The 25,956-nt window shown below is 59.2% G+C and overlaps 7 protein-coding genes across 7 annotated transcripts; 4 read left to right on the forward strand and 3 right to left on the reverse strand.

Moving 5' to 3' along the window:
* The first annotated feature begins 677 nt into the window (after positions 1-677).
* On the forward strand, positions 678-2,280 carry B0H18DRAFT_34540 (uncharacterized protein). Its single transcript, XM_048037680.1, has 5 exons — positions 678-1,258; positions 1,314-1,496; positions 1,547-1,635; positions 1,696-1,984; positions 2,042-2,280. The coding sequence occupies exons 1-5, from the start codon at positions 971-973 to the stop codon at positions 2,141-2,143; spliced, it is 951 nt and encodes a 316-aa protein (XP_047888415.1). The 5' UTR covers positions 678-970; the 3' UTR covers positions 2,144-2,280.
* Positions 2,281-2,416: 136 nt separating this feature from the next.
* On the reverse strand, positions 2,417-5,128 carry B0H18DRAFT_883654 (uncharacterized protein; the record flags this gene model as incomplete). The annotated part of the gene is made up of 3 exons (XM_048040988.1): positions 2,417-4,758; positions 4,810-4,946; positions 5,001-5,128. The coding sequence occupies 3 exons, from the start codon at positions 5,126-5,128 to the stop codon at positions 2,417-2,419; spliced, it is 2,607 nt and encodes an 868-aa protein (XP_047888416.1).
* A 637-nt stretch (positions 5,129-5,765) lies between these two features.
* Positions 5,766-6,796, forward strand: B0H18DRAFT_1214563 (uncharacterized protein; the record flags this gene model as incomplete). The annotated part of the gene is made up of 1 exon (XM_048036582.1): positions 5,766-6,796. The coding sequence occupies one exon, from the start codon at positions 5,766-5,768 to the stop codon at positions 6,525-6,527; it is 762 nt and encodes a 253-aa protein (XP_047888417.1). The 3' UTR covers positions 6,528-6,796.
* A 569-nt stretch (positions 6,797-7,365) lies between these two features.
* On the reverse strand, positions 7,366-8,358 carry B0H18DRAFT_1034247 (uncharacterized protein). The gene is made up of 4 exons (XM_048030231.1): positions 8,206-8,358; positions 8,020-8,152; positions 7,801-7,951; positions 7,366-7,744 (listed from the first exon to the last, which is right to left on the reverse strand). Exons 1-4 carry the CDS (start codon positions 8,292-8,294, stop codon positions 7,647-7,649), a joined length of 471 nt encoding a protein of 156 aa, XP_047888418.1. The 5' UTR covers positions 8,295-8,358; the 3' UTR covers positions 7,366-7,646.
* A 4,123-nt stretch (positions 8,359-12,481) lies between these two features.
* Positions 12,482-15,289, forward strand: B0H18DRAFT_1087057 (uncharacterized protein; the record flags this gene model as incomplete). Its single annotated transcript, XM_048032128.1, has 10 exons — positions 12,482-12,505; positions 12,556-12,665; positions 12,715-12,811; positions 13,060-13,102; positions 13,202-13,637; positions 13,689-13,816; positions 13,866-14,321; positions 14,393-14,546; positions 14,600-14,712; positions 14,763-15,289. 10 exons carry the CDS (start codon positions 12,482-12,484, stop codon positions 15,287-15,289), a joined length of 2,088 nt encoding a protein of 695 aa, XP_047888419.1.
* A 330-nt stretch (positions 15,290-15,619) lies between these two features.
* Positions 15,620-18,683, reverse strand: B0H18DRAFT_1123544 (phospholipid:diacylglycerol acyltransferase; the record flags this gene model as incomplete). The annotated part of the gene is made up of 16 exons (XM_048034701.1): positions 15,620-15,805; positions 15,856-16,150; positions 16,213-16,223; positions 16,285-16,345; positions 16,393-16,496; positions 16,554-16,745; positions 16,793-16,872; positions 16,925-16,997; positions 17,048-17,053; positions 17,104-17,145; positions 17,198-17,252; positions 17,584-17,730; positions 17,793-18,013; positions 18,067-18,359; positions 18,416-18,470; positions 18,540-18,683. The coding sequence occupies 16 exons, from the start codon at positions 18,681-18,683 to the stop codon at positions 15,620-15,622; spliced, it is 1,965 nt and encodes a 654-aa protein (XP_047888420.1).
* Positions 18,684-18,951: 268 nt separating this feature from the next.
* Positions 18,952-23,418, forward strand: B0H18DRAFT_1123545 (uncharacterized protein; the record flags this gene model as incomplete). Its single annotated transcript, XM_048034702.1, has 10 exons — positions 18,952-20,200; positions 20,254-21,254; positions 21,303-21,351; positions 21,401-21,759; positions 21,811-21,942; positions 21,998-22,076; positions 22,139-22,280; positions 22,342-22,906; positions 22,957-23,240; positions 23,292-23,418. 10 exons carry the CDS (start codon positions 18,952-18,954, stop codon positions 23,416-23,418), a joined length of 3,987 nt encoding a protein of 1,328 aa, XP_047888421.1.
* Positions 23,419-25,956: the final 2,538 nt, after the last annotated feature.

Raw genomic sequence — 25,956 nt, forward strand, 5'->3', positions numbered from 1 at the left:
CGACTCCATGTACGGCAAGCCACAACATAAGGCATGCAGATATCATGACCGACGGCAACAATATCAGCATGGCTCTGCAAGACGTTCAACATTACCTAGGACGGTCTGGCTGCTGCACTCAGTGAGTGAACCTGTGCGATTATGAGGAACGATCGAGGGCTGGGCACGATTGGGATGTTGTGGATGGGAGTAAGTAGGAGCGGCTTGGTGGAAGACGCTGAGTACCGTGAGTTTCCTCTCGTCGGCTACACATGGGACGACGAACACGTCGTCGCTCGCCGACTCATGTGCAGCGTCAAATCCATCCTTGCCCCGGGCAAGCAGTGACCCTCCATATCGCCTGTGGTCTCCATAACTGTGCTCGCATCCTATTCCGATTGTCCTCGGGGCACAGAGTGGTCAGCCTGGAGCGGTAGACGTGCTATACATGTGTCTAGTCTTCCATGCGTCCACGGAAAATTGACAGTCTCGTAGACCAGCTAGCTGGTAGTACGGCACCATGCATCGAGGCTGCTATGCCGTACGCACTGAGCGAATTGCCACTATAATACGGCAGATACTCATGGCATGAACCCCTCGTTCTGTCAACGGTACGTTATTGATCCCTAAAGCGACCCACGCCGTAGCCTGATCAGCGATATTCGCAGCTGCGTCTTTCCAGGGCCTCAGCGTGTCGTAAAGCAGGAGGGCACACCGACAATTCGGAACCGCATGCTTCTTCCAGACTGATCTTATCTCGAGCATAGTCCTCGCAGCGAACACGTTGCAGAGAACGCGCGCGCGCCGTCCACGAAGAAGGAAACTCTGTGGTACGAAACCACGTTCGCCCGGTCCCATGTCACGTCGAGAAGGCTTCTCGCAGTCCTCGAGGATGCGCCGTGTCCACGGAGCCTGCCGTGAACAGAAGATACCCGCGAGCTTATATGCACAGGCATAGACGGAGGGACATCTCCATCCTCAGGGCTCATCTATGCAGAACAACGCGCAGAATATGGGCGATAACCGACGCAACGGCAATCTATCGCAAGGAGGCCAGGGTGGCCAGGGCTCAGGGGGCCCCCCTGCGTCCTCCCCAACCTCGCCACCCAATGCCGATGGACAGGCTACTGCTAGCCAGAACCCGGAGCTTCTGGCGGTCAACGAGCTGCTGTCGACAATGAAGCTTACGCTCACGACGCTCGGAAGCACATTCGACTCGTTGGGTAAACAAACTGTGAGCGTCGCCTCGTTGTGCCCGAGGATCGAAGCAGCTCGTGAGGTAGGCCGTTGTGTACATGAGCCGGATGAACGCGCATGACAGGGTCGGGATGCAGATCCATGAGACAGGCGAGCAGCTCAAGGAGCGGCAGAAGAAGCAGGACGATCGCATGAAGGAGCTTCAGGAGGCCCTCGCCGCGAACGTGAAGGAGCAGCGCGAGAAGTGGCTGAACGCCAGAGTGAACGGCATCGTGGCGGAGATCGTGAGCAAGGAGGTCCCCCGGCGAGTCGACTACCAGGTAACGTACACCGTGCATGCCAGCGAACATGCCGATGAAGCCGCTTGCAGCTCAACGTACAGATCCCGAACGAGCTCAAAAACGAAGTCAACGAGTACAAACGGCGCATCCTGCAGGTGAAGATCCAACTGCACAACTCGTAAGACCATACATCTACTTCGCTATCATCTCTGCTCAGTGCGGTATGTCCGCTCTTCAGTGACGCTAAGAGAAGGAACTCGTTGCTGCACTCACCCTCGCCCGCCGGCGACGGGCAGCTCTCCCACCTCCTACCGCCGCTCGCCGCCGGAGTGCTCGAGCTCCCCAAATGCCCCGCCTTCTTCCCTCCACGCCTCAACGGCCTCTTCAAGCTCAGCGCCCAAGAGGTAATCTCGCTCCTCCAAGCGTATGGCATAGAGGAATGCACCGACGCAGCGGCCGCGAGTCCGCTGTCGCCGGGCGGGGCTGCGCGCGAGGAGAATCTGAACCGCCTGATGCAGTTCATCGGGGTAGGCAGTTTCGTACTCACCTTCGGAGTGCATCACTAACAGCGACGGACGGACTAGGTTGGGCTGCTCGTTGTACCTCCTTTGTCCCCATCTCCGGAGGGTGGCGAGAGTTTTCTCAAGAGCCCCGTAGTGACCAGGCGCCCCGGGTGGCCATTCTAAAGCTGAAAGAGTCACCATATCATGACTGCGCTTATGTACGAAGTTCAAATTCATGTGCCATGTAAGGTGTACCAGTATCACCTGCTTGTTCGCGCTGTGTCTTGGATGCACATGAGCCCCTGAAATTCACGGTACTGACTTTGCTTTGGAGATACATAGCCGTACACAGCATCAATAGCAAGTAACACAGCACAGCGTACTGTACCCCAACCAGTCCGACATATCTTACACCTTACATTGGTATCGCTACATCAAGATTATCAATAAATACCGTCACGCACTCATCGCCGCCAACACATCGTACATATTCCCCGCCTGCGCGCGACCACGCCGCTGGCCCTGTTGCAGCGGCGGCGCCGTGGATGGAGCCTCGCCACTCGCGCCTCCCTTGCGCTTTTTCTTCGCCTTCGATGGTTTGATCATGAGAGCGGACTCCAGACCCTCAAGACAAATACTCAAGATCTCATCGTCATCCGAGGTGCTAGTGACATCGTTCGGCTGGGACGTCAACGCGGTGTGGAACCGCAGGCCGGAAAAATAGAGCATGGGGTTGGGTGTGAGGCCGCCGAGCAGGAGGAGCTGCGCGAAGTGCTCGACCGCGTCGCCCGCGAGGCTTACCTGGGTGACGAGCTGGATGTTCCGTTCCTCGATGGGGACGGGCTCGGGCTCGGGCTCGTCGTTCTCCCCGGGGACGTCGTCTGCCTCGGATGCTCTCGTCTTTCCGTTCGCGCGCGCGGTGGATGGTCGCGGCCACGAGAACGCAGAGAGGAACGCGCGGACCTCCTCGCGGGTCCAACGCTCGATTTGCTTCTCCCTCTGTGTGGGGTTCGCATCCGCACGGGCATGCATCCGCGCAACCACCCAGCGCACCGCGAGGACGGCAACGAGCCGTGCACCGTGTAGAGTACGAACACTAGGCGTGTCCGAGCCGAGCGCGCGCAGGAGGAACGTAAGGCGGAGTTCCTCCGGCCAGAGCTGCACGGGCAAGGGCGTCCCCGGCTTCTGCTGGCTCTCCGGAGCAGCGATGGAAAACTCCTCCAGGAGGTCGCTGAAGAGCGGCACAGTCACCTCTTCAGGTGCGAGGCGCGTACCGCGGCGCACGTACTCCGTGACGACCTTCGGGCGCGGTGGCACGAGCGGGGACAGAGCGGACGTGCGCGCAGAGTCTGCCGCAGGGTTGTCCAGCCGCTCGAGGGCATCCCGGAGCGGAGATAGCGGGTCTTCGTCGTCCGAGTTCTCTTCCACCACGTCCACGAGCTCGTCGTCCGAGTCTACCGCACCGTTTTCCCTCGCCTGCTCGCTCTCCGCTGGGGGCGCGGGCAGCCCGACGCCCGCATCGAGTACGGCGTAGCCCCACTGACGGATCGCACGTGCAACACTCTTTGACACGCTCTCCTTGTCGGGATCCTCGAGTGCGATTCGTGGCCAGGCCGTGCCGGTGCTCAACACGTCGAGTGCGCGCGGGGAGAGCTCACCGCGGCGGTATGCGCCCACGTACAGCTCGCCGACGCGCGCGCGGTCGGTGTTGATCGGGGGCTCTGGCAGCCCGTCCGCTACCGCCCGAGGCGGAGAGAGGAAATCGACGAGCCGACACGCTCCGGCGCCATGCAGGGGACACGGCCACGCCCCGTTCGGTCCTGGTCCCATATCATCCTCGTCACTACGCGGGATCGCGTACTGAAGCGTCGCCTCGACGATGCGTTCGACGATCGCGTCAAGCTCGCCCGAGCCCATCGTGTCGGGCGGGCGGAGGAGGAGCGCGTGCACCGCGGCGTCGATGAGCTCCATGACGCTCCCGATCGGCCGCTTGCGCTTGCGTTTCTGGTCCGGGTCCAGGAGGGAGCGGAGCGTGCCCGCGACACGGGTGATGCGCTGCGGGAGGGTGAGCTGCCGCTCGAAGAAGAGGGCATGCAGTGCGTGGCGGGGGGCGCCGTCGACACCGCCAGTAAAGTCGTTCCCGACGAGCGCGCCGAGGAGGGGGAGGAGCGAGACGGGGAGCTGGAGAGTGGTCGCGAGCGCGGTGGGGGAGTAGACGTTGCAGACAAGCGCGAGGGTGGTGTCACCTGAGGCAGTGGATGCGGGAGGGATGATGCCGCGCCCGACGAGCGGGTTCTCCGCCTCGCGTTTGCGGGTCTTGGACTTGCGCACGGTCTTGAAGCCGCTCGGGTCGACGTCATCGTCACCATCCGTGGAGCTCAGGACGCTCCCCGCGTCCGAGGCCGCGGCAGACGCAGGCTCCGCGAGCCAGATCATTTCATCGAGGGGGATGTACCCCTGGTAGCCGTCCGCGTTGAGAACGACAAAGTCCGAGTCGCGCCCGACGACGTAGGCGTTCAGGCGCGCAGCGACGGCGACGGCGTACGGGTCTCCTTCCTCGTCTGCAAAGTGGACCTCGAGCCAGGGAGGCTCGGCCCGCGCTGCGGACGAGGAGACGAGATCGCGCAGCGTCTGGACGCAGACGGTGAAGGAGAGCGGCGGGAGAAGCGAGTTTTCGCGGAGGAAGCGCGGGGTCGAGCGGGCCTGTGCGGAGGTGCGGAAGAAGAGGAGGCCGACTTGGATGGTCGTCTGCCTTGCGCGAGACACGAGAGTGGGAAACTTGAGGGCAGGGTAGACACCTGTGTGAGACGTGCTCAGGTATGGTTATTATGGGGATGCTGGGAGCTCACCGTCGAACACGAAGCAGACGTGTAGCCCGACGGCCCTCCAGGCGGTGACGACCTGCGTGATCAGCCGGGAGAACGCCTCGTACTCGCCGCCGTAGATGTATTGAAGCCCGGCCAAGCTAGCGAGCTCGAAGATGAACCTGGAGGTATGGATGGGTGAGGGACCAGCGTGAATGGCCAAGCGGGAGACTCACGACCAACCATCAATAACTATGGTGGTGGATTTTGGAGGCTGGTGGCCGGGCTGCTTGGGGAAGCTAATGGTATGGGCGAGCGCTGACCTGCTCTCGCGCAGATATGTTGTGAGGCCGTGGATGCCCATAGTTGTCGGTATGACTGGTGCGCATACGAGGTCAAAGAGCGGCGATGGGAGAGGGTGGGTGGTGGAGGCAAGCGGCGTGTCGACGGCGGCTTCACACAGACGCAGATCCTCAGGTACTTACTGTATGTCCGAGTCAGTACAAAAACAAAAGAAAACAGCAAGCTACCGGAACATGACAAGAGGGGGATTCGAACCCCCACCCTTAACATGTGTCTAACATGTGCCGCCAGTTCGAACCCCCTCGCCCAGCATCGTATAAAGAAACAACATCGGTCGAACGAAGATGCACCTCGTGAACTACAGAAAAATGAAACAATTACATTTTGATCACATCTCATCGTTTGGCAAAAGCCAATGACAAGAGCGAGATTCGAACTCGCGCCCTTGTTCCGTGCGCAGTGCTACGCTCTCCCTCTGCGCGTTCGCCGTCCACGGTCAACCCCGGCAACTCCCGCCTTCGTCGCGCGCCGCCATCGCCTCACCACCTCACCGCGCGCCACCCGCCGCCGCCCGCCGCCGCCACCGCACCACCACCGCCACGTCACCTGTCACTCCCGATCAGCGGCGTCATCGCCGTCTGCGCAACCGTCCACGACGTCGCCCCGCCCCCGAGCGCCGAGTCTCACTGCCTGCCGCGATGCGCGACCTTGGGCGCCCGCCCCGCGCTTTCTTGCGCGACCACAGTAGCGTCCCGTGCGCGACGCGCCTTCTCTACGACGCGCCTCCTCCGAGTCGCCATCTGCCCGTGTCCCCCTTTGTGCGCACCGCCACCGTCTACGCCCACATACGCGCGGCCGCGCGCACGTCGCCTCTACGTCATGACGCGTCACACGCAACGCCTGCCCGCCCTTGCATCATCGCGTCGCGTGGTGTCGTGCCGCCTCGCCACGCCCACTGCCCCCGCCCTCTCGTGCGCCCCGTCGGTGGGCGTGCACCCGCCCGCCCGCCTGCGCATATACCCACAATATTGGATTCTGTAACAATCCCCCACGACTGCATCCCCGCCACTGCCCGTGTCCGCGTCTCTGCCGACAGGTACGATATCCTCACGTTCGTCGCAGAGGACACCAGCCACACTGAGCTCTGGACCGTGGGAGACATCGACGGGCACCCTCTGTTCGCCATCGACTACGTCCTCCTCCAACTCAATGCCTGCCCGCTCAACGACCTCACGCTCACCAATGTAGAAGCGTTCATTCGCGTCAACTCGCAGCTCTCGTCGCATATCCTCTCTGGCTGGTCGTACCTCAACCGCCTCACCTTTGTCGGATGCAGCTACATATCCGCCTGGCTCTCGCTCCTCCGCGCCGGTGCCCTCCCCGCCCTCGATCTCCTCGTCCTCTCGCATTCCAACTATGATCTCGACGCCCTCTCCTGGATTAATCCAATTTGCGGATAAAATGACCTGATTCCAGCGCCTTAGACCGCTCGGCCATCTTGCCTTGTTCAAGATGCTTACCCCCATTGCCTTGACCAACCTTAGTCTGTGGAAGAGAATGACCGCGCGATACGTCGAGGCAACACACCCTACTTGTGCAGGTAAGTAGTGAGATCTCGAGAAGTCGATCGGTGGACGCGCTGGGGCTCAAATGGTGAGAGGACGGCGGATGAGAGGGGCCCTGCGACAGAGTAGTTAGTGAACACAGACTATTATTAGCATGTCATGGCTTACTAATCACGATGACGCGATGTTGCCCAATCCTCTAACAGTGCGAACACCGAAGGCGGCACGTCGACTCGAATGCGTGAGCAATGCTTGAATAAAAACGGGCGCGCGGTAGGCGGGGGAGATTCGATGAGCAGGATGGCATTCAGGCCCGGTATAAGTACATGGAGCCCGTGGGAAAACCGTGACCAGGAGGGACATTTAAAACTAACATTGGCAGGAGGAGACGTAGAAGAGCTCGATATTCGAAATCGAACTGTGACGAGTGAAGGAGGGGGCGGACGAGAGACGTGAAGAGCGAGACATGACGTGATAGTTGCAAAGCCTGAGGCCTGAGGGAGCGATGTATTGACAGAGAAGGAAGGCATGTTACCGTAAGAGCAAAGTATTGTACAGGGAAGAGTGAGCGCCCGTCTGGGGCGTTGGACGTCCGTTGACTCCCCTTCCGGCATTGGATGTCTCGGTACGAGTTTGGCAGTTCGTGCACGAGAGTGACAAACGCGCCGAGACGGGCGCGTGCGTGCGCGCGAAGCTTCGAACGAAGGAGGCATAAAAGATACCAATAAAATGCGCACATGTGGCGACGCTTTCGACGACGTGCAGGGAACCCCTTAACAGCACCTGTACTAAACCACAATCATCACTGGGTGAATGTACCGTCGAGCGGCTGTGAAACAAAGAATCGTTCATGACCGTAAATCGACGAAAACCCCCCGCAATCCCGCGCCGTGTTCAATAGTAATACGCCTATAAACTTACGTGCATGCCAGATAACGTGTAGGTTAGTGTACATCTGCAAAAGTCTCCACGACCGGTACCGTCATCATCATCGTCATTATCATTCATCCAAGCTCACGACCCATGCAGCCGCCGACTCCGTGCCTTCTCCAAGGGGTGCATGCTCAGGCTCGAGCCGCTACGATTCGCCTCGTCCGTATCCACGACGGAAGCTAGTGGAATTGGCTTTCAGCATCAAACATCGGCAGACGACTCGAGAAGTACTTACGTGAGGAAGACCGCTGGCCATCCGCCGCCATCGTCGGGCTGGTAACGCGGGGCACGAAGGCTAAATTCGGGCTGGCATTGTCGGGCGAGGCTGCGTCCGCCTCCGCGGACTGCAGCGAGTGGAACTGTCGAGGGAGCATGGATCGTCGCCGCTAGAAGGGCAGGAACAACGGGCCGGTCACCAAAGCATATCATGCAGTTGACAGTAGATGAAGCGCACCTTCTGTGTGCCGGCAACGTTGACTCCGTCGAGGCTGATCAAGAATCTGCTCTCGTCGACGCGCGTGCATTGTTCCGCGCACTCGACGACCCACGCGATGCCAACGACTAGGGGGCGTGGGTCCTTCAATAACCTAGCACGCAGTGTGAGAAGCGGCGCGCGAGCGAGCATCCGGACAAACCGCACCGGTAACGCGTGAGCGTGCTCAGCAGCCCGTTCTTGAAGACGACATGCGTGCACGTCTGCCCGACGCGCGTCAAGACCTTCCACAACATCAGCACCCGTCCACCGTCGACCAGCCGCCACCCACGCGGAGCCGCCGCGCACGCGACTCACCTTCGCCCCCATGTCCGCCAACATGTCCACGAACAGGCCTCCCGCGTCGTCCCCGTCGTCCGTCCGCACGTCCACGAACACCGTGCACTCCCTGAGCACGCCGCGCATCCCTCCCTCGTCCTTCCCCTTTCCCTTCCCCTCACCGTCTTCCTTCTCCTTGCGCCCGGAGACGTGAGACCCCGAGCCAGACCGCCGCAGCACGCTCGGCGCGCTGCGCGGCTCCGGCCGCTGGCGAAGGTTGAAGTGGTGGAAAGCCGACGGCGGCGCATGCCGCTTCGCGAGGGCGGGCGAGTCCGTCGAGGGCCCGGCTGGCGGGTCGGTCGAGGACGAGGGGACGGGCGTGCGTGGGGAGGGTTGAGCGGACTGGGTTTGTGAGCGTGACTCGCGGAAGAGCTTGAGGGCGATGGAGGCGCGCCGGGAGGGGTCGCGCTTGACACTCGTCGGTGCGTTCGCAGCGCCCGGTGAAGGGTCTTCTGTACTCGCCTTGTGAGGCAGCGGCGGAGGGGGCATCGACTCGTCCACCACTTGCTCTTCCTCGCCGACAATCGACTCAGCTAGCGACCCCGCAGGATCTGCACACACGGACTTGTCCGCGTCCGCTCGTTCTCGCTCGACCGCCTGCGCGATGATCGACGCGCCCTGCTCGTTCACTGCCTCCTCCTTCTCCTCCCCGACACCGCTCTCGGGCTCAGCGCCGCCCTTGACGGGGCTCCCCTCCACAACAGGCAAGCTTGACTTCTTGCTCGCCCGCGGGAAGAGCCGTCTGGATCCTGGATAAACCCCCCTCCTACCTGCGCCACCGCCACCGAACACATTTTGCTTGCTCGCCGGCGGTGGCAATATCGACCACGCACTCTTGCCCGGGCTGGACGGCCCCGGTGCGGTGTTCGTCGGGCCCGCACCGCCCGCAGTCGCGCTCGAGGGCTTCCCGAAGGAGAGGTTCCCCCGCGGCTTGCCCGGGACGATCCCGGTGTAGACGTTGATCCGTTTCTGCCTCTCTGGCGGACGGCCTCCCATTGCCGAACCTGAATTTGGACCTGAGGCCGGCGTTATAGTAGTAGTGGGTGCGGGAGTGGCAGCGGCAGCGGCAGCAGTGGGAGGAGCACGCGTAGCATGCCTCGGCGTCCTGAAAAAGTCACTCACCGTCGCCGCACGCTGCAAAGAAGGTGCGCGCACGGGGCCCGCAGCCGCCGAGTTCGGGCGGGGGTGGGTCTGGGTCTGAGACGTGTGTGGGTGCGGCTGTGAGACAGGCGGACGTGCGTAAGTCGGCCGCGCCTTAGATTGCCCGTCGCTCGCCGCAGGAACCTCGGGATGGAAGCCCATGCTCGTGCCCGGGCGCGAGGGCGCGGGCATACTCAGCTTCTGGAGGGCGAGCGAGAGCGACGAAAGCGACGAGTTGAGCGGGGTCCCGTCCGACTGCGTACTCGCATTCGGCGTCCACCCGATCGCAGATGACGGCTTCGCGTCTGAGCTGGAGCTGGAACTCGAGGTCGACGGCACGGGCAGGGCGTAGCCCGCCTTCTCTTTTCCCTTACCTTTCTCGGGCGAGGCGGGCGTGGACCGCGCCGCGGAGCTCGCCGTGGGCTGGGCGAAGCTGAACGAGAAGGTGCCCCGCTTGTCGGTGCCCAGTCCGAGTGGTGTTGGCTTGTTCGAGAGGTCCGCCGCGGCTGGTACGGCTTTGGCGGGGGTGAATCCTGGCGTGCAGTCGGTCAGTCGGGCGCACGGTGTTCTGTGAGAGCGTGAACGCACGGAGAGGAGCAGGCGTGGACGGCCCTGCGACAGCCTTGGGCGCCGCCTCCACATCTTTCTTGAGGTTCTCCCTCTGACGGAGCGCTGCTGAACGCGTCATTCGTCCGCCGAGCGGGATGGGCCCGAGGAGCTGTGCGCGGGCCTTCTCCTGCCTCTTCGACGACGCCTTGGACGGCCTGGCCGGCGAGAGCTTCTTCGAGGAGGGCATGAACGAGAGACGGGGAAGGCGGCTTGGGCCAGTTGACGGGGTCGCGGTTACGGACGTCGGTGGAAGAGGGACGGGTCGCGGCGTGTCCACGTCGCTGAATGGCACGGCAGAGAGCGCACTAGATGGCGCTGGGGTGAGATCGTCGCTAGAGGGCTCCGCCACGCCGGGGAGCGCTGGGGTGTCGGTGAGGGGCGTGAGCGGGGACAGTGGCGAGGCGGGCGGCGAGGTCGCTTGTTCCGGGGTACACGGGCGGGCAAGCTGGGCGTCGTCAGTATTTATTTGTGGAGGCAGCTCTGGACTCGCAGGCTCAAACTGCACAGGCGGGAGCGCGGTGAATTGGAGGACGGGCGAGGGCTTGGAGGGCGAGCGGGGTACGCGGGTCAGGTCGATGAGCGGGGCTGACGGCCAGATGGGCACAGACTGCGCGCGCCGGAACATGGTCGGTGTGTCCGAGGGAACCGTGTCGCGAATGGACGACGCAGACGGCGGCCGGCGTGGCCCGAGCAGCGGAGACCGGTTCTCCTCGCGCGGGTCGTCATGCCTGGCGCGCTTGAAGTCCCGCTCGTCGGTGCTGGCGCCCTTGAACGGTGACGAGGGACGCTTCGGCTGCTTGTGCAGAGGAGAGTAGAGAAGGAGTTCGGTTTCAGGGTTGGACTGGGGAGACTGGTTGGTGCGGAGAGCCTGGCGAGCATCCTTGAGGGGCGATCGCGCGAGCTGGTTGAGGTCAAAGGCAGGAAGGGCGAGCTGGGAGCGCGTTCGGCGGGAGCTGGCCATCGGGTGGGAGATGGGGGAGGCCAAGGCGCGGCGTCGCTTTCGAACCGCCCGGCGCACTCACACGCGCCCGACGCGTCTCTGTTGACGCCTGCTGATGGCGCGTCCGCCCCGTGACCGGCGCCGCCAAATAAAATGACCCACTTTTGGCGGCACGATGCTAAGCTTAAAGTATCTACGTATGTATGTCTGCAACGGAGATTAATTGGTACTGTTCTCCAGTAACTTACTAGCACTGTCTAGCATTGTCTAGCTTACTGGTAGTCCTGAGGTAAAACGCGCAAGGTGAGGCCTGAGTTGGATTGCGCCCATATGAACGGGGAAAACAATATGTACATATGTCTGCTATCATCATTACGTCCATCCGTGACGGTCATTGGCACTTCGAGCCCAAGCCCTGGCCGCTGATCTCAATTCGCCGTCCAGGTATACAAACTCGATGTCATGCACGACCGAGCTGGGTACATCATGGCCCACAGTTAACCTTGAGGCCTGCCTCTGCATGTTTCCAACCACGGCAGTGTCCAGCCTGTGGTAGATTGAGGTGAGACATATCGCGCTGGTGTCTAGAGGCTTGAGCAGCGACATATCCCTTGAGGGGATCTCCAGTCAAGTGCCACACTTCTACAGCTGCAAAATCGCAACCGTGAATGTCAACCAGCGTATTGTGGGAATGTGAGTTGCCAACTTACGGCGATCGTACTGGTGACTGAAACCCCGGGCCTTGCAGGCTGTTTGCCTTGATTCCCGTCGATGTGTGTGAACTACACATGTTCGTTCGCTGTTCTTGACATACTGATATGCACTGCAGGTACCCGCAGACACCCGACAACGCCGTGGCTAAGTCAGATTCCGCGACCAGCCTTGAGGCTGACCCTCCGTGCCACGAACACGACCCGATAGCGTGAGGTCCCCGTCAGACCCGTCATCCAGGCGGTTCAAAGCAAGCGGTGCAGGTCGGGACCGAGAGACAGACGCGGTCACGTGGGATGACACGCCGTGAGCGGGGACGGCGGCGCGGACAGGCTGTCGGTGTCGGTGACAGCTTCTGTCGTGGCGCCCTGCCCAAGCCATCGAGCACGACGACTGCAGCAGCCCGCTCGCCACCGCACCCGGGCCTCGGGCGCCGCCCTCGACACGGTCCTCGTCGCCCGCGAAGGGTGCGTGGCGGGCGGCGTGGATGGCGCGGGGTGTGGACAGAAGGCGGCTGGACAGGCGGCAAGCTAGTGGACGGTCATCGTCTTTCCAGGCTGCCGTTTCCTCCACCCTCATTCCGATGGGAAGCCCAGTGTCTTCCTGCCGGCTCCCAGCCTTCGCCTCACCGTCATAAATCTGAGCGGACTGCCCACCGGCACTCGCCTGCTCCCACCACATCGTCTCTTGCTCTGCTCTCCCACCATGCCGTCTGCTCACGTCCCCAAGGTCCGTCATCCCCTCTCTCTTACACCTCACCCACTCAATGCCATTCCCAGAAAACCCAAGTGCTCGTTATCGGCGGCGGTCCCGCAGGCAGCTATGCTGCCGCCGCTCTCGCCCGAGAAGGCATCGACGTCGTCCTCCTTGAAATGTCTATCTTTCCCCGGTCCGTTCTCTCCCTTCTTCCCAAGCGCACCTCACGACAATCCTCTCAGATACCACATCGGAGAGTCTCTTATTCCCTCCGTTCGACACTACCTACGCTTCATCGGCGCAGAGGAGCTCATCGCCACCCATGGCTTTGCTACCAAGGTGTGCCCATCACCTGCCTTCCTTGTTGGAGCATACGGTCAGGGACGAGCTCGCAAGCTCGACCGCGATAGTACGTCGCCAGGAATTGATAGGGGACTGTATATATGGGGTAGTTTTCGGCGTACCTACCTCACGCGATTGCCCTTCGGGCATCGTCCACGCCCGTCGGGACACTCGCGCTCGCGTTGTCGCCGTTTCGCTTGTTCTCACATTCCTCGGCGCTCCCGATATTCATTCACCGTCCGCAGCCTGGCTCCGCCATCAAATTCAATCAGTATATGCGCGAGGGTTGTGAGTGCTCGCTGTCCATCGCTCTCGTCGTACTACTCACGCCACACGCCTCCCGCCTCGTCTGTCTCAACTAATGCCTCCTCTCCCTGCGATTCGTAGACACGGACTTCGTCGCGCTCGGATCCGACAACGCCGCCTGGAACGTCGTCCGCGCAGAGTTCGACCATCTCCTGCTCCAGCATGCCGCCGCCTCCGGCGCACGCGTCTTTGAGCAGACCCGCGTCACCGAGCTCCTGTTCGACGCACAGCCTGCGAAAACAGCAACGCCCGCTACGCCCGCCCGGCAGAGCGCGCATCGGCCGTCACTCAACCGCAAGGTGTCCGCCGGCAGCTCGAGCTTGAGGGCCGTCGCCGAGGAGAGCCCGCTTCCCGCTGACGCTGCGAGCAGTGGGACGACGTCGAAGAAAAGCGAACAAGACGTGGGCTTTGGTCGGCCGATCAAGGCGATCTACGAGACGGCCAACGGCGGCAGGGGCGAGATCGCGTTTGAGTACCTGGTCGACGCGAGCGGGCGCGCGGGCGTGATGAGCACGAAGTGCGTCTGTGCGGGTGCGACGCTGGGTCATGCAGGCTGATGGCGCGCCAGGTACCTCAAGAATCGGCGGGTCAACGAGAGCCTCAAGAACGTCGCCGTGTGGGGCTACTGGCGCGGCACGGGCATGTACGGCAAGGGGACGGCGAGAGAGAACGCGCCCTACTTCGAGGCACTCAGCGGTGAGTCTATCCTTCCCTTTATTTTGCGCTTACACTGAGCAACGCGCAGACGAGTCTGGCTGGGCGTGGTTCATCCCCCTGCACAACGGGCTCACCTCCGTCGGCGTCGTCATGGCCCGGAAAGAGCTCGGCCTGCGCTCGCGCGCGTCCTCCTCCGCCTCGCCCTCCTGCTCTCCCGCGCCATCCTTCACCAGCCCCGCCGCCGCCCCAGGGGGTGCGAGCGCGCGCCCGCGCTCGTTGTCGACCCTGTCCACGCGCACGGCGTCGACGCTCGCGGAGCGCTACCTCGGTTTCCTCCAGCTCGCGCCGGGCGTGCGCGAGCTGATCGGCGAAGGCGCGCTCGTGGACGTCGCGGGCCCCGGCATGGGCATGGGCGTGGGCAGCGAGCATGAGCGGGCCTGGTCCGGTGGGGAGGAGGCGAAGGCGGTGAGGAGCGCGAGTGACTATAGCTACCACGCAGACGCGTATGCGGGCGAGGGGTGGAGGCTCGTGGGGGATGCGGGAGGTGCGTTCGTTTCAATGCGGACGTCGGCGTGGGCTGGTGGCTGATGTGTGGGTATGGGTGGGTGCGGGTAGCGTTCATAGACCCGTTCTTCTCGTCGGGCGTGCACCTGGCGATGACGGGCGGGCTGAGCGCGGCTGCGTCGATCTGTGCGAGCGTGCGCGGGGACTGCACGGAGGCGGAGGCGGCGCGGTGGCATAGCAGCCGCGTGGCAGTCTCGTACACCAGGTCCGTACGTCCTCACCCTTGATAGCGTCAGCTGACTGTATATGTACGGGCAGGTTCCTCGTGGTCGTCCTGAGCGCATACAAGCAGATCCGCTCGCAGTCCACCAACGTCCTGGGCGACATCTCCGAGGACAACTTCGACAGGGCGTTCGCGTGCCTGCGGCCCGGTGCGTAGCCCGCTCTGCTTCCCCGCGCATTCGTTGACCCGCGCCCGCAGTCATCCAAGGCGGCGCCGAGATGGGCACGCGCCTCTCCGAGGACGAGCTCCAGCGCGCGCTCGACTTCTGCGTCCACCTCTTCGACCCGACGACGCCCGAGCAGCACGAGCGCGTCCGCCGCACGCTCGCGAACCTCGCCGTGCACCCCGACGCCGAGCTGGGGACCCACGTCGACTGTGGGGGCAGCGCCGCTCAGGGCCAGCCCCTCCTGGACGTCCGCGCGCCGATCGTAGACCCGGCGAAGCTGGAGAAGCTGCTGCGCTTCCGTTTCCGCCGTGGCTCCGGGTCGTCTGCGGATCCTCGCGCCCAGGAGAGGGCGGAGACGAGGGGCGTGGCGGGGGCGGGGGCGGCGCCGGGGATGGAGGACGCGGAGGTGCAGATGGTGCTGGAGAAGGTGAACGCGCGGCGGGTAATCCATTCGGAGCACGGGGACGCACTGAATAGTTTGGAGGAGGAGGCAGTGGATGGGTTTGTGGTGAAGCTGGAGAGGGGTAAGCTGGGCTTGAGGCGGGCGGGGACGGTCTGAGGACTGATGGTAGTAGGGTCGAATTCGGGCTTTGGGACTTGGGTTGGGTGCTTTGATGATCGTATGTTGGACGGTCCGTACTCGCGAATCGGTCGGTTTTGGTCGGGTATCGAGGATAAACTACGTGTAGCAAGTATGACATACATGCCAGTGCGTTGTATTCTACGATTCAGAATGTGATGGTGGCTAGCGCAAGGTCGAAAGCCTTTAGGGTCTGTCCATTGGGAGCTCTTATGGCGCCGTTACTTCATACATCCTATCATAGATACGGTGTCATGGTAGTATAACTCTAGTGCAGCGTTCTCTTCGGGCCGCAGACGGCATATATATTCAATCCCACCGTATGCGCTTCGCGTAGTCGCGAATCCGCGAGACGAATGAGTCGTGTATCTGGTCGCCGCCGCCCGTCGCCACTCGAAGAATGATCTCATTAAGAGCGGTCGCCCCGAGGACGTCGACGTGGTCCGCCGATGTCCCGCCACCTCGAGGAATCGTGAGTGACGGTTCGTGGGGGAGCTGGTTGAGCAGTGAACGAGTGAGTCCGAAAGAGTTGCTCAAGGGCGCACCTCGACTGTCACTACCTCGATGCCAGCAGGGTTCCACCGCTTCCGCTTCCAGCCCTCCACGCACATCGCACCCAAGCTCAGGAGGTTGACGGTCCCGTCGCCTTCGCCCATCCGCACACCATTGATGACTTGTGGAGACTCCCCTTCGGCAGTGTATTCGGCGTCGATTTGGCTCTTGCGCAAGAGCGGCAGATCTAGAGGAGCTCGAGGGGTAATGCAGTCGGTGACGTTGGCACATTGGGCATTGACGCTATCTGCTTGGACCTCATCGTGCTCGTAGCCTTCGCGGGTGTACCTGGAGGAGTGAACGGAGGCATGTCAATCAGAGCGCAGTATGTATTCGTGGCGGGGACGGACCAGTACGATCGCTAGAGCAAGGAATGATGTTGAGCGACATCAGTTACACGCGTGGTACGAATGCCGGCACACCTCCGTTTCTTTGCCATGTCCGTAGACGCAGTAAAACTTCGTCGTAGGCGCATTAGGCAGCCTATCGATGTCAGTCACGGGACGGAACATAACCGGGCTGGGACGTACTGTATTTCCAAAGGATTGCTCCACTTTCGATGATCCTTATTATTCCGCTTCAGCTGCTCTTCGTCCCGCTCAATCCCGAACGAGTAGTTCGAGTCTATCATTTTCTGCATGGGCAGACGTTTCAAACCACTCATACCAAGACATACGATCATGGGACGCACCTGGAACTGAGTCGGCGTCCGTTCCAAAATCCACGTGCTGGCTTCCGAGGCAGTCATGTTCCGCAGCCCAGATTTTGCGCCTTCGGTGCTGAGGACGGACTCACGGAAGAGGATGAGCTCGCCGTGGCTCCGCGCATCGTCAGACATGTCGTCCGGCGCGGAAGTCGCATTGCCCCAGACAGCGTCACCGCCCTAGTCTGGTGAGAAGACGGCCAAGTGTGAGAGGAGGGCGATGTTACCTTCATCCACATGCTGGCGCTGCCTGCCCAGCTTCGGAAGAGCGTTTGACGTTCCCGACGCGAGAAGAAACGTTCCAGAACTTGTCATCGTGCCGTTAGTATGCATCGGTGTGAAGTAGCGGAGAGTAGCACCATATGCTCCAGCGGGGTGAACTTGAACAGTATCTTTCATCTCCCCTGAGAGGAAGGCCGACATAGATTTGACCTAGAGACCGGCTATGAACAATACTGCAGAAAGTATGTGTGCAAACGTACCACTCCCTGTTGCGCCCGATGAGCACTCGTCTACTGTCAGCGAAGGAAAGACTTACCAAGTGAGTACCAGCGATGGTGATCAGTGCTTCGACATTGTCCTTCAAATTCCAGGTCGTATCAAATCACTGACACAACAAGACGGATACGCACCTCGACCCACGTTGGACCACCGTTCCCATGTTCAGGCGATTCTACCCACTTGAAGCTATGTCAAGTTCATAACATGGGGGTGGGTTCGCAGCGAGCAATATTGAAATGACAACGTCAGTGTACAGCTCGGAAGGCTGCGTCCCAGATGACATACAAGTACTAGAGTGACTATCAGTAATATTGCCTGCGACAGGCTGGTAGAGCTCATCTTGCATACCAGCATTACCTGATGCGAAAGGATATCAGTCGTGCAACGAAGCAATAGGTAAATCGGATCGCACAGTGCTACCCATGGAATGCGCGGCGAGAACGACGCGTCTTCCTTCACGTTTCCTGACAACACCGCTTTAAGCACACGGTCACCTACGGAAGCCACCAGTAACTACCGAAAGCCCTCTATGGTCATCTTAAGCTTTGTGAAGTACCCATCGCGCTCCTCGAGGTTGTAATATGATAAGCGCCAGTCATAAGGTGCGAGGTGTAGATTGTTAGTGTCGTAGTTCACAACGGCTAGATTTTCCACGATCTTCGACCTTGTCAACGTACGGGGACGCGTAAGTTTGTTGGGTACGAGCTGCATCTACATGACACGTACCAAAGCCAGTAGCCCTGGACAAAGCTGCTTGCGGCGTCGATGCCCTCTGCAGACCTCACCTTTGCGCCGGGGGGATCGAGGCCGGTCACCGGGTCGAGCATGAGCGCCGCCATCCACTTTTCCTTGTTGAACATGACTTGCTGAAGCATTGAGAAGCCGCCCCAGACCTTCTGGCGAAAGAACGGCCTGTACTCTGGCGTTGTTGACCAGGACTCGAGTCCCTGTGGTGAGACAGGTAGGCCGCACACGCTCAATATGCGACGTCAACACTCACAGTGGAGATGATACCGGGTACTAGGACAACGGGGTATTTGGCGGTGAGGCCTTCTGCCGCGACCTTCTCTCCGACGGAGAACTCAAGACCGTTGGTGTTGAGTTTCCAGGGCTCCGGGATGCTGCTCCAAAGTCTACGCCACTCCGTCTCGAACCGGGTGAGGTCTATCTGCAGTTCGATCTGGGGCATCTGAGGGAGAGTGAAGTCGTATTGGTCGAGGAGCAGGGCTAGATGTGTTTGCAGATCGGTGAAGTCGGAGGGCTGGATGAGGACGAAGCCCAGCATGACTCCCACTGCGAGGCATGCCGTCATGAAATGACACGCAAACTACTGATGATATGGTACTCACGTATGACGCCTAATGGAAAGAGAAAACGACGGGTTGTAAACCAATGCCGGGCTTTCTACGACGACTGTGAGACAACCGGCAGACGGTGCAAATGACCGCAAAGGCTGCCAATTTATGAACATACCTCTTTCTTCTTGAGGTCGTCTACTTTGTGTGCAAGCTCTTGCTTGAGATGCCGGACTTCTTCTTTATCATGGCCGGTGTGTTCGTCGCTCGGCGTCCCGGACTCGTCCTCGGCGTGCGCCTTGGCTCGTTTGCGCAGAGGCATGGGGTGGTCTGCGGCCGTGTGGAAGGGCGTCGTCGCGGTTGGGTGCGTCGTCGCGGTCGAGTGGGACTCGGAGGGCGTCGTTCGTCGCTGGCAGCTGCGGGCCGCGAGCACGACGTCATGGGCCAGCATACGCGATCACGTGGCGCAGCGCGCGGGTTGAAGGGGAGGATTCCCACGGAGAGTCGAACCGTGTTGTTGGGACTTGTTGCGATCCGCCGCGTTCACCAGGCCACCACCGTCCCCGCCTCTCTCGCCGCCGTTCCGCACGATGAGCTCTGGCCTCCCGCTCCGCGACCGTCTCCAGTCCAACTCGCCTGACCCGCCCCCGCCTGGCAGCCCATGGCTCGGTCGTCCGACCACCCCGCTCCGTATCGCCAAGCGCGACTCGCCGCAGGGTGCCCACCTGTCCCGCCGCCAGTCATCCAGCTACAAGCATCTGCGCACCAACAATCTTGTCTCCAAGTCTCCCTTCAGGTCCCAGCTCCCCACGCCAGCCAAATTGACCCCCTCTAGACCCACACCTGCTCGACAATCTGCCGGGCTCTCTCCCTCGCCGCGTAAAGTGAGTGGCGAGAAACGTCCGCGCCCCCACTCCATGGTTGCCACCGAGAACGAGCACCCTCTCGGCTTCAAGAGACGCCAGTCCCGGGCTTTCCAGGGCTTGCTCGAGAAGGAGCCCGTCACCAAGAGCCCCTTCAGGGTAGTCCCCCCCGAGATCGACTCCGACGACGCGCTCCCACCTCCGCTGCCTCCCAAGCTCACTCGCATCCCTGTTGCATCTGCCTCGCCCGGTCGGTCCTCGCTCGTCTCCAAGCGCCTCCATGGTCCGCGCACCGTCGGGAACGGTTCGTTCAGTCGCCGTCAACGCCGCAAAACTGTGACGTTCGACGAGCACTGCGACGTTCTCGAGTTTCACGTCGAAGAACACGAGATAGGCGAGGACGTCATATCGACCGATGAGGAGTCTGGCGACGACGAGGAGGGCGTACTGCAGCCGATAGAACCTCATCTCCTTCCGGACGCACCGTCTCCCACCAACGAAAGCTTTGACAGCTCGCACGCCGCTAATGACAGTATCACAGGGCTCGTTGAGACTCTCCTGCAAGATACGGATGACCCGCACACCCCGCCTCGCCGCGAAAGCTCCCTCCCTCCCGACACCGACACCGAAGACGGCATTCCCTTCGGGCGCACACATCATTCCGAAAGGCTGAACGCCGCCCACCAGTCAGATCCCATCCACGACGCTTATCCTGGGCCGGAGCCCCTCGGCATGTCAACATCGACCCCTCCCCGCTCCCGATCTACGTCTCCCATTATCGATGTTGGATCGCCTTCCCGCAGCTTTAGTGGCACACCGGAACGTCCCAGTGCGAGCGAGCTTGATGAGGATGTACGCATGCTTCCACCTTCTCCCTCTCCTGCTAAACGACCGAGCAAGGCGTTCGGCGTCCCGGGCGAGCATGTCTTGGTACCGAGATTCTCGCTCGAGCAAGTGAAGCTCGGTGGCACAACTTGTAGGTGGCGTACCAATTTTGTTGACTGCGTGCTCGCTTTGACGCGTGAAAAGCCTTCGTAGAGGATCCGTTTTCCGTGCCACACATCAAGGAGGAATCAGTGCCGCCTGAGATCTCGTTTGCGTCTGGCGGCTCGGACGACTGCATGGACCCTGCGAACTTGTCCATCGGACATTCCGAGGTTTCTTTGGAAGGCCTCGACCGTGAACAGACATCGCGCGAGGAAGATGCCACAGACGACGAAGAACTTCTCCCACCACAACCGCCGTTCTTTGCCATGAAGCAGGACGATGGCGTTGTCTCCTCGCGTACGTCGACCCCGCTGGAGCGCAGTGACTCGCACGCGTCAACGGCCCAGGACTTCAACTTTACATCGCCGATTACCTTGATGCGGTCGAGTTCGCCGCGTCGCGAGATACATATGCCGAAAGCCATTCGACCGGGAGACTCGCTCACTCCCGAGAAGATCATGTCTTCGCCCAGGGCATCTCCCAGGGCATCCTCCGCGAACGGCTCGAACACCAGCAGGCCGGCCTCGCGCAGCTGGAGCATGGATCTTGAAACGACGTCTGGCCACCCGCTGCGTGAGCAGACTCCCGGAGAGGTTGAGGACGTTGTACCGCAGAGAGAGGAGGCAACGAATGGCATCGTCCCCGAGGACGACATGAGTATGGACGAAGATCGTCGCAGCAACGCCAGCACGGTCAGCGACCACAGCGTTCGGGAGCCGCCTCCACTGAGCAGGGAGAAGAACTACACCTACGACGGCGTCATGTCCCTCGATCCCAACCCGCAGCCGATCGACCCGCCGCGCCCGAACGTCCTCATCCGTGCGCAGAGCGATGTCGAGGACCGGTCTGTGTTTCAGGGCATCCAGATGGACTTCGACCACAGCACGTTCGGGCTCGGCCAGGACGACATGTTTGGCAGAGCAGGCTCGGCATCCAGCAGGGGCAACGTGCACTTGGGTGACGTGAGCGCGCTGGACAGGCTCATGGAGAACGTCGCGCAGGGGTTACCCGGTGACACGGGTGCGGAGCTCCAGGCGATGCAGGTTGAGGGCGGTGTGAGAGCCCGGCGAACCCAGCTCACCTTCCCTCAGGAAACTGAAGACGGGCAAGCTGACGATGCTGCGATGGCCTCTCCCGTGCGTAAATGCTACTTGCCGTTATTCTCGTGGCGCTGACTGCCTATTCATAGACGCGAACGACCGTGAACAGCGCGCCGCCGCCTCCGCCCCCAAGGAGGCTATTCGTGCGCGGGAGGATCTGATCAAGGCGAAGAAGCGCGAGGCAAAGCGCAAGGACGAACTCGCATCGCTGGGACACTCGACTCCCAGTGCCGTACAGGCGAGGCGTGCAGGTCGCCCGAGCAGGCGCAGGAGTATGAGTACGGGCGATGCAGAGGATTTGCTCACGCGGACACCAGCGGCTCAGCGCCGAGCGGCTGCGCTGAGGTGCGAAGGCCTCCTCGACGATCTGAACATGGCGCAGGAGGACGATCCGCTTGCGGACAGTATCAACCGGGAGTTGCGCAAGCTCGAGGATCCGACCAAGAGCGTACGCCGTGCATCGTTGAATTTCCGCAACGGTACACTGACTGCTTTTCAGAAGTATCACATTCGTCAACATCAGGAGACCATCTACGCAAGTTCCGATGCGGAGCAGATCTCTCATGTAGGCAACGCAGGTGACGTCAACGGGGGAAAGGCTTGGAGGATCGTGAAGCGGCCCTCCGACATGGTGGGATGCTTTGCTTGCTTTTGACGTAGCTTTGTTTTGACATGAATTGTCGCAGAACGAATACGCGAGGCAACTCAAGGAGCTACGTGCGCAGGACAAGTCAGGAAAGGCACACGGCAAGGTGTTCGTCAGAGGTAACGAGCCGTCGCTGTGTGTCGATTGCAATTATCTGACCCATCTGCTCGCCTGTCCTTAGTGACCGGTCTAAAGGGGGTTCAGGTGCCTCTTCCGCGGGAGCCAACCATCATAACGTGTACGCTGAACAACGGCATCCACTTCGTCACCACTCCGGAGTGTCGCTTGGGCAAGGATTGTCGTATCGAGCAAGAATTTGAGCTGTGCGTAATCCACTTGTCAGAAAGTTATCATGCTGATGGTTTCGCGGGCGGCGATAATCAGAATCGAGCACAGCAAGCTCGAGTTCACGCTTACGATCAAAGTTCGACGTGACCCGCATGTGGTGGCGCAGTTCAAAGCAAACACTCCGCCACCTCCTCCCGCTCCATCCGTCGCTGCTCGCCCTGTTCCGCCCCCCTCCAAAGGCGGAATGCTGAATTTCTTCCGCTCTTCGTCGCCGAAGAAGCCTGCCAGGCCAATGTCTGCCCCCGCTGTGCCTGTACCGGAGTTCAAGCTCGTTAATAACTTGGCCCGCTACCTCAAACCTGACGGCACACTAGCTCGTGCCTTCATTTCCTTCCGTGACATCGCCCATCGATGCGATGCAACACGTTTTGAGGTCGCATATCCTCTGATCGGGCAGCGCCTCGAATCACGGACATCCACCCGGACTTTCCAGGTGGGCGAGATTATGCTGCAGATTTTCCGGCTACCGCCTCTGCCTGGCATTCCATCTGAGCAGCTGCCGCAAAGCCTAGATGAGTGCCACAAGGGCTTACGCCATTGCAACTGGCACAAGCAGACGTATTTCGAGGGCACGTTGACGCAGTCTGGAGGCGATTGTATGGTGAGTTCTCGAGCAGTCTCGTTGGACAGGTGCTGACGGACTGATTCTAGTCTTGGCGTCGACGGCATTTGAGACTGGTCGGCGCGAACCTGGTTGCGTACAACGATGTCACGAAGAAGGTAACGGCAACTATTGACCTGCGCAAAGCTGTGTCGGTGGAGGATGACGACGTGGCGAAGAACGCTCTCAGTCCCCAGTCGGGAGTGAGCAACCGCAGTCGACATGTAGACGAACTTGACATTCCATATGGTGTTGAGCGGTCTTTCCGGCTTGTTTTCCTCCACGACCAAGAGATCACCTTCTTCGCTGACACGGAGGAGGAGAAGAGCAGATGGTATGTGTTCTACTATCAAGGGTACAAAGCATCTCACACGCAGTAATGCAGGGTTGAGACACTGCGAGCTCTTGTGGGGCGGGTGCCGCAGAATCCACTGTGGGCGGAGATGTTGTGGCAGAGACAAGAAGCTGGGAAGCACACACAGGGCCATGGTGTTCTTGCACTACATCATTAAGTGCCATGACTTGTCCCTTATCCTATCTATAGCTTTCGACCTTCACTGTTCTGTGTTAGTAGCTTCATTGCCCAAGCTGTCTATTATATGACATTATAGGTGTAGATTGTAGCAGTTGCATCTGATGTGACTTACACCAATCACTTAGTTGATGTCAATGTACATGAACTATTGATCTTTATAATAGTCATGAATTTGCTAAGGACTCAACAGCTGTATTCTGCCTCAATGTGTGTGTGCACTTAACATCTGTTTTGTTGAGTAAATCTGATGCCCAATCTTCCATATTGCAAAAGAGTCAGACAGTGTTTGCCAAATTGGGCAAGTGATCAAAAACCTAAGCAAAAGAGCTGAGATCACTTGAAAAGGGAAATTTGTCAGCATGCTGGTGAATGGGAGTGCTTCAAAACCCCTTGAGCAACTGCATCAGTTGATAAACCATTATTATGAGGCATCTTGAATGTACATTTCATATTTTCTCTTTGATGACATTCTTGCTATTTTGCAAATTAGTTGGTGATGACATGTTTTACACATGTTTTGCACAACTACAATTCACAATGTTCTGTCCTGCATAAGTCATGAATGTGGCCATGGATGCCCATACTTGTATAGATATTCTTGATGTACTTGACAAGGAGATTTGTGCCTCACATGTAGGAACTGGAACCCTGTGTCAGACAAGCTACTGAGTCTATCAGGATCAGAGTAGGTATGAGTACAATGAACATCTTACTTCAGTTGTGTAGGATACCCAACTGAGGAAAGAGAGAAGAGTGGGTGGGAAACAAATGTGACCACCGGTATCATGTGTGGCAGGTGGGGGATCACACTGTGTCCCAACACCACAGTTAGTTTGTCAAAAGCTTGAGGTTATGCAATGCTGTGCACAAGGGGCATGCTCAGCACAGATGCTCACCTAGGCATGGAAAAAGAGCTGCAAATGAACTTGGAATATGTACCCATGATATAGCTTGCACTATGGCATGCACCCCAGGTCTATTTTGGTGGCAGTATGCTGTTTTACAACATTGCAGGCCAGTGTCTTGATACTCAAGCAATTTTAATGGGTGCTTGTACTACAATACCTACCCAAATGCAAACTTACATGGCATTACCAATCATTGGAGTTTGCACAAAGTGCAAACAAGAGGCAAGCCACTTGCACCACATGCTGCATACATTATGACTCCTGAGGTATGAAGGAATCATTCTTATGACTGGAGGGAATGTAACACTTAGTGTGGAGCCCAATGTGGCAGGTTTTTCCCTCAGCACATGTGACTGTTTGAGTGCCAGATAAGCAGAGATAAGGAACAGGTACTATGCTATCATTAGCTGAGTTTCAATTTACAGACTCCCAGATGCCATAGATCCCTGCATGTTATTTTCAGCTTGTAGGGCTTTGCAGTAAGGGCAGTAAATGTGAAACAACACTTGTACATATGCCTTTCCATCACTTGCCATGGTCAGTACACTGTGAACAAGCACTGAAATACCTAATTTGGACCTCCATACCTGTGTGCATGGTGCATTGCATGAGAATCAATATTGTGAGATTTTTCCAGCTCTAGTAAGAGTCCAGAGAGTGCTGCTGACCACATTAGGCAAGCCATCAAAGAACTCAGCATGGGGAGCTGAGATTGAATGATTCCCTTAAAAGGCAAGGTTTGTCACTGGTTCAACCAGTGACAGTGCTCCAAAATCCCTTTTGGGTGAGCTGAGTTGCACACAAATGCAGGGCTGCATTCATCTACAAGTCTGCTTTGGCAACAGGCACTTAATGGGTGCTTAGTAAGTGATCTAAGTGCAGACTGTTACTGTCCTTAACTGGGGTTGTATAGACTCAGAAAAAAGCGGAATATTCATACAATATTCAGAATGAACCAGGCAACATGCTTATAGTCTTCTGTGATACAATTGTTGCATCAGCTAGGGCAGTATACTCAATATCAAGGTGAAATTCACATTCAGGAACTCATGCAAGCCTATTACCAAGCTTCAGGCAGTGTCTCTGCAGCACATGCAGCACAGAAAGCTTGACATCATAGTAGCATGAATACATATGTATGGATGGCCATTATGTATCCCCAGATTGTGTCTATGTGCAAGATAAAGCCTGTCATAGTGGAACTGCCATATAGAGTAGGTCTCCTACCCAAAGAGGAATTAGGGCAAGAAATGGGGTGTATGGAGCCCACAAAAATACAGAAAATCTCTCAAATATATGGAAGCACCAGGGAGAAGTATATGAGTGCTTAGGATTCTCATGGACATCAATACATTGTGTAGATGGACACCAATCTATTAAAAGAGGCCCAAATGGCTCAGTGTTGCTGCTTTTGGCTGTATTACAGTATCAGCGGAGCTGTACAGTGTCAGAGCCACATATATACATGGTCACATGCATATGGAACAGATCTGAGGCACAAATAGGCACTGTGACATCTGCAGAGGCACATGTGGATTTTTTTATTTCGCATTTTCTGGACCAGCCAGCCACTCTAGCTACTCAATAATGATAGTGTATACTCTCTG

This window comes from Fomitopsis serialis (assembly GCF_022376445.1).
Source record: "Fomitopsis serialis strain Sig1Antser10 chromosome Unknown B0H18scaffold_100, whole genome shotgun sequence".
Lineage (NCBI taxonomy): Eukaryota > Fungi > Basidiomycota > Agaricomycetes > Polyporales > Fomitopsidaceae > Fomitopsis > Fomitopsis serialis.

Bases quoted from the DNA above. Each gene is read 5' to 3' on its own strand.
- B0H18DRAFT_34540 (XM_048037680.1), top strand. From the start codon at position 971: ATGCAGAACAACGCGCAGAATATGGGCGATAACCGACGCAACGGCAAT. The intron at 1,259-1,313 runs GTAGGCCGTTGT...GTCGGGATGCAG, and splicing joins GGATCGAAGCAGCTCGTGAG to ATCCATGAGACAGGCGAGCA. The intron at 1,636-1,695 runs GTAAGACCATAC...TCCGCTCTTCAG, and splicing joins AAGATCCAACTGCACAACTC to TGACGCTAAGAGAAGGAACT.
- B0H18DRAFT_1034247 (XM_048030231.1), bottom strand. From the start codon at position 8,294: ATGTTGTGGAAGGTCTTGACGCGCGTCGGGCAGACGTGCACGCATGTC. The intron at 7,952-8,019 runs GTGCGCTTCATC...CTGCCCTTCTAG, and splicing joins ACGTTGCCGGCACACAGAAG to CGGCGACGATCCATGCTCCC. The intron at 7,745-7,800 runs GTAAGTACTTCT...CAATTCCACTAG, and splicing joins TGGCCAGCGGTCTTCCTCAC to CTTCCGTCGTGGATACGGAC.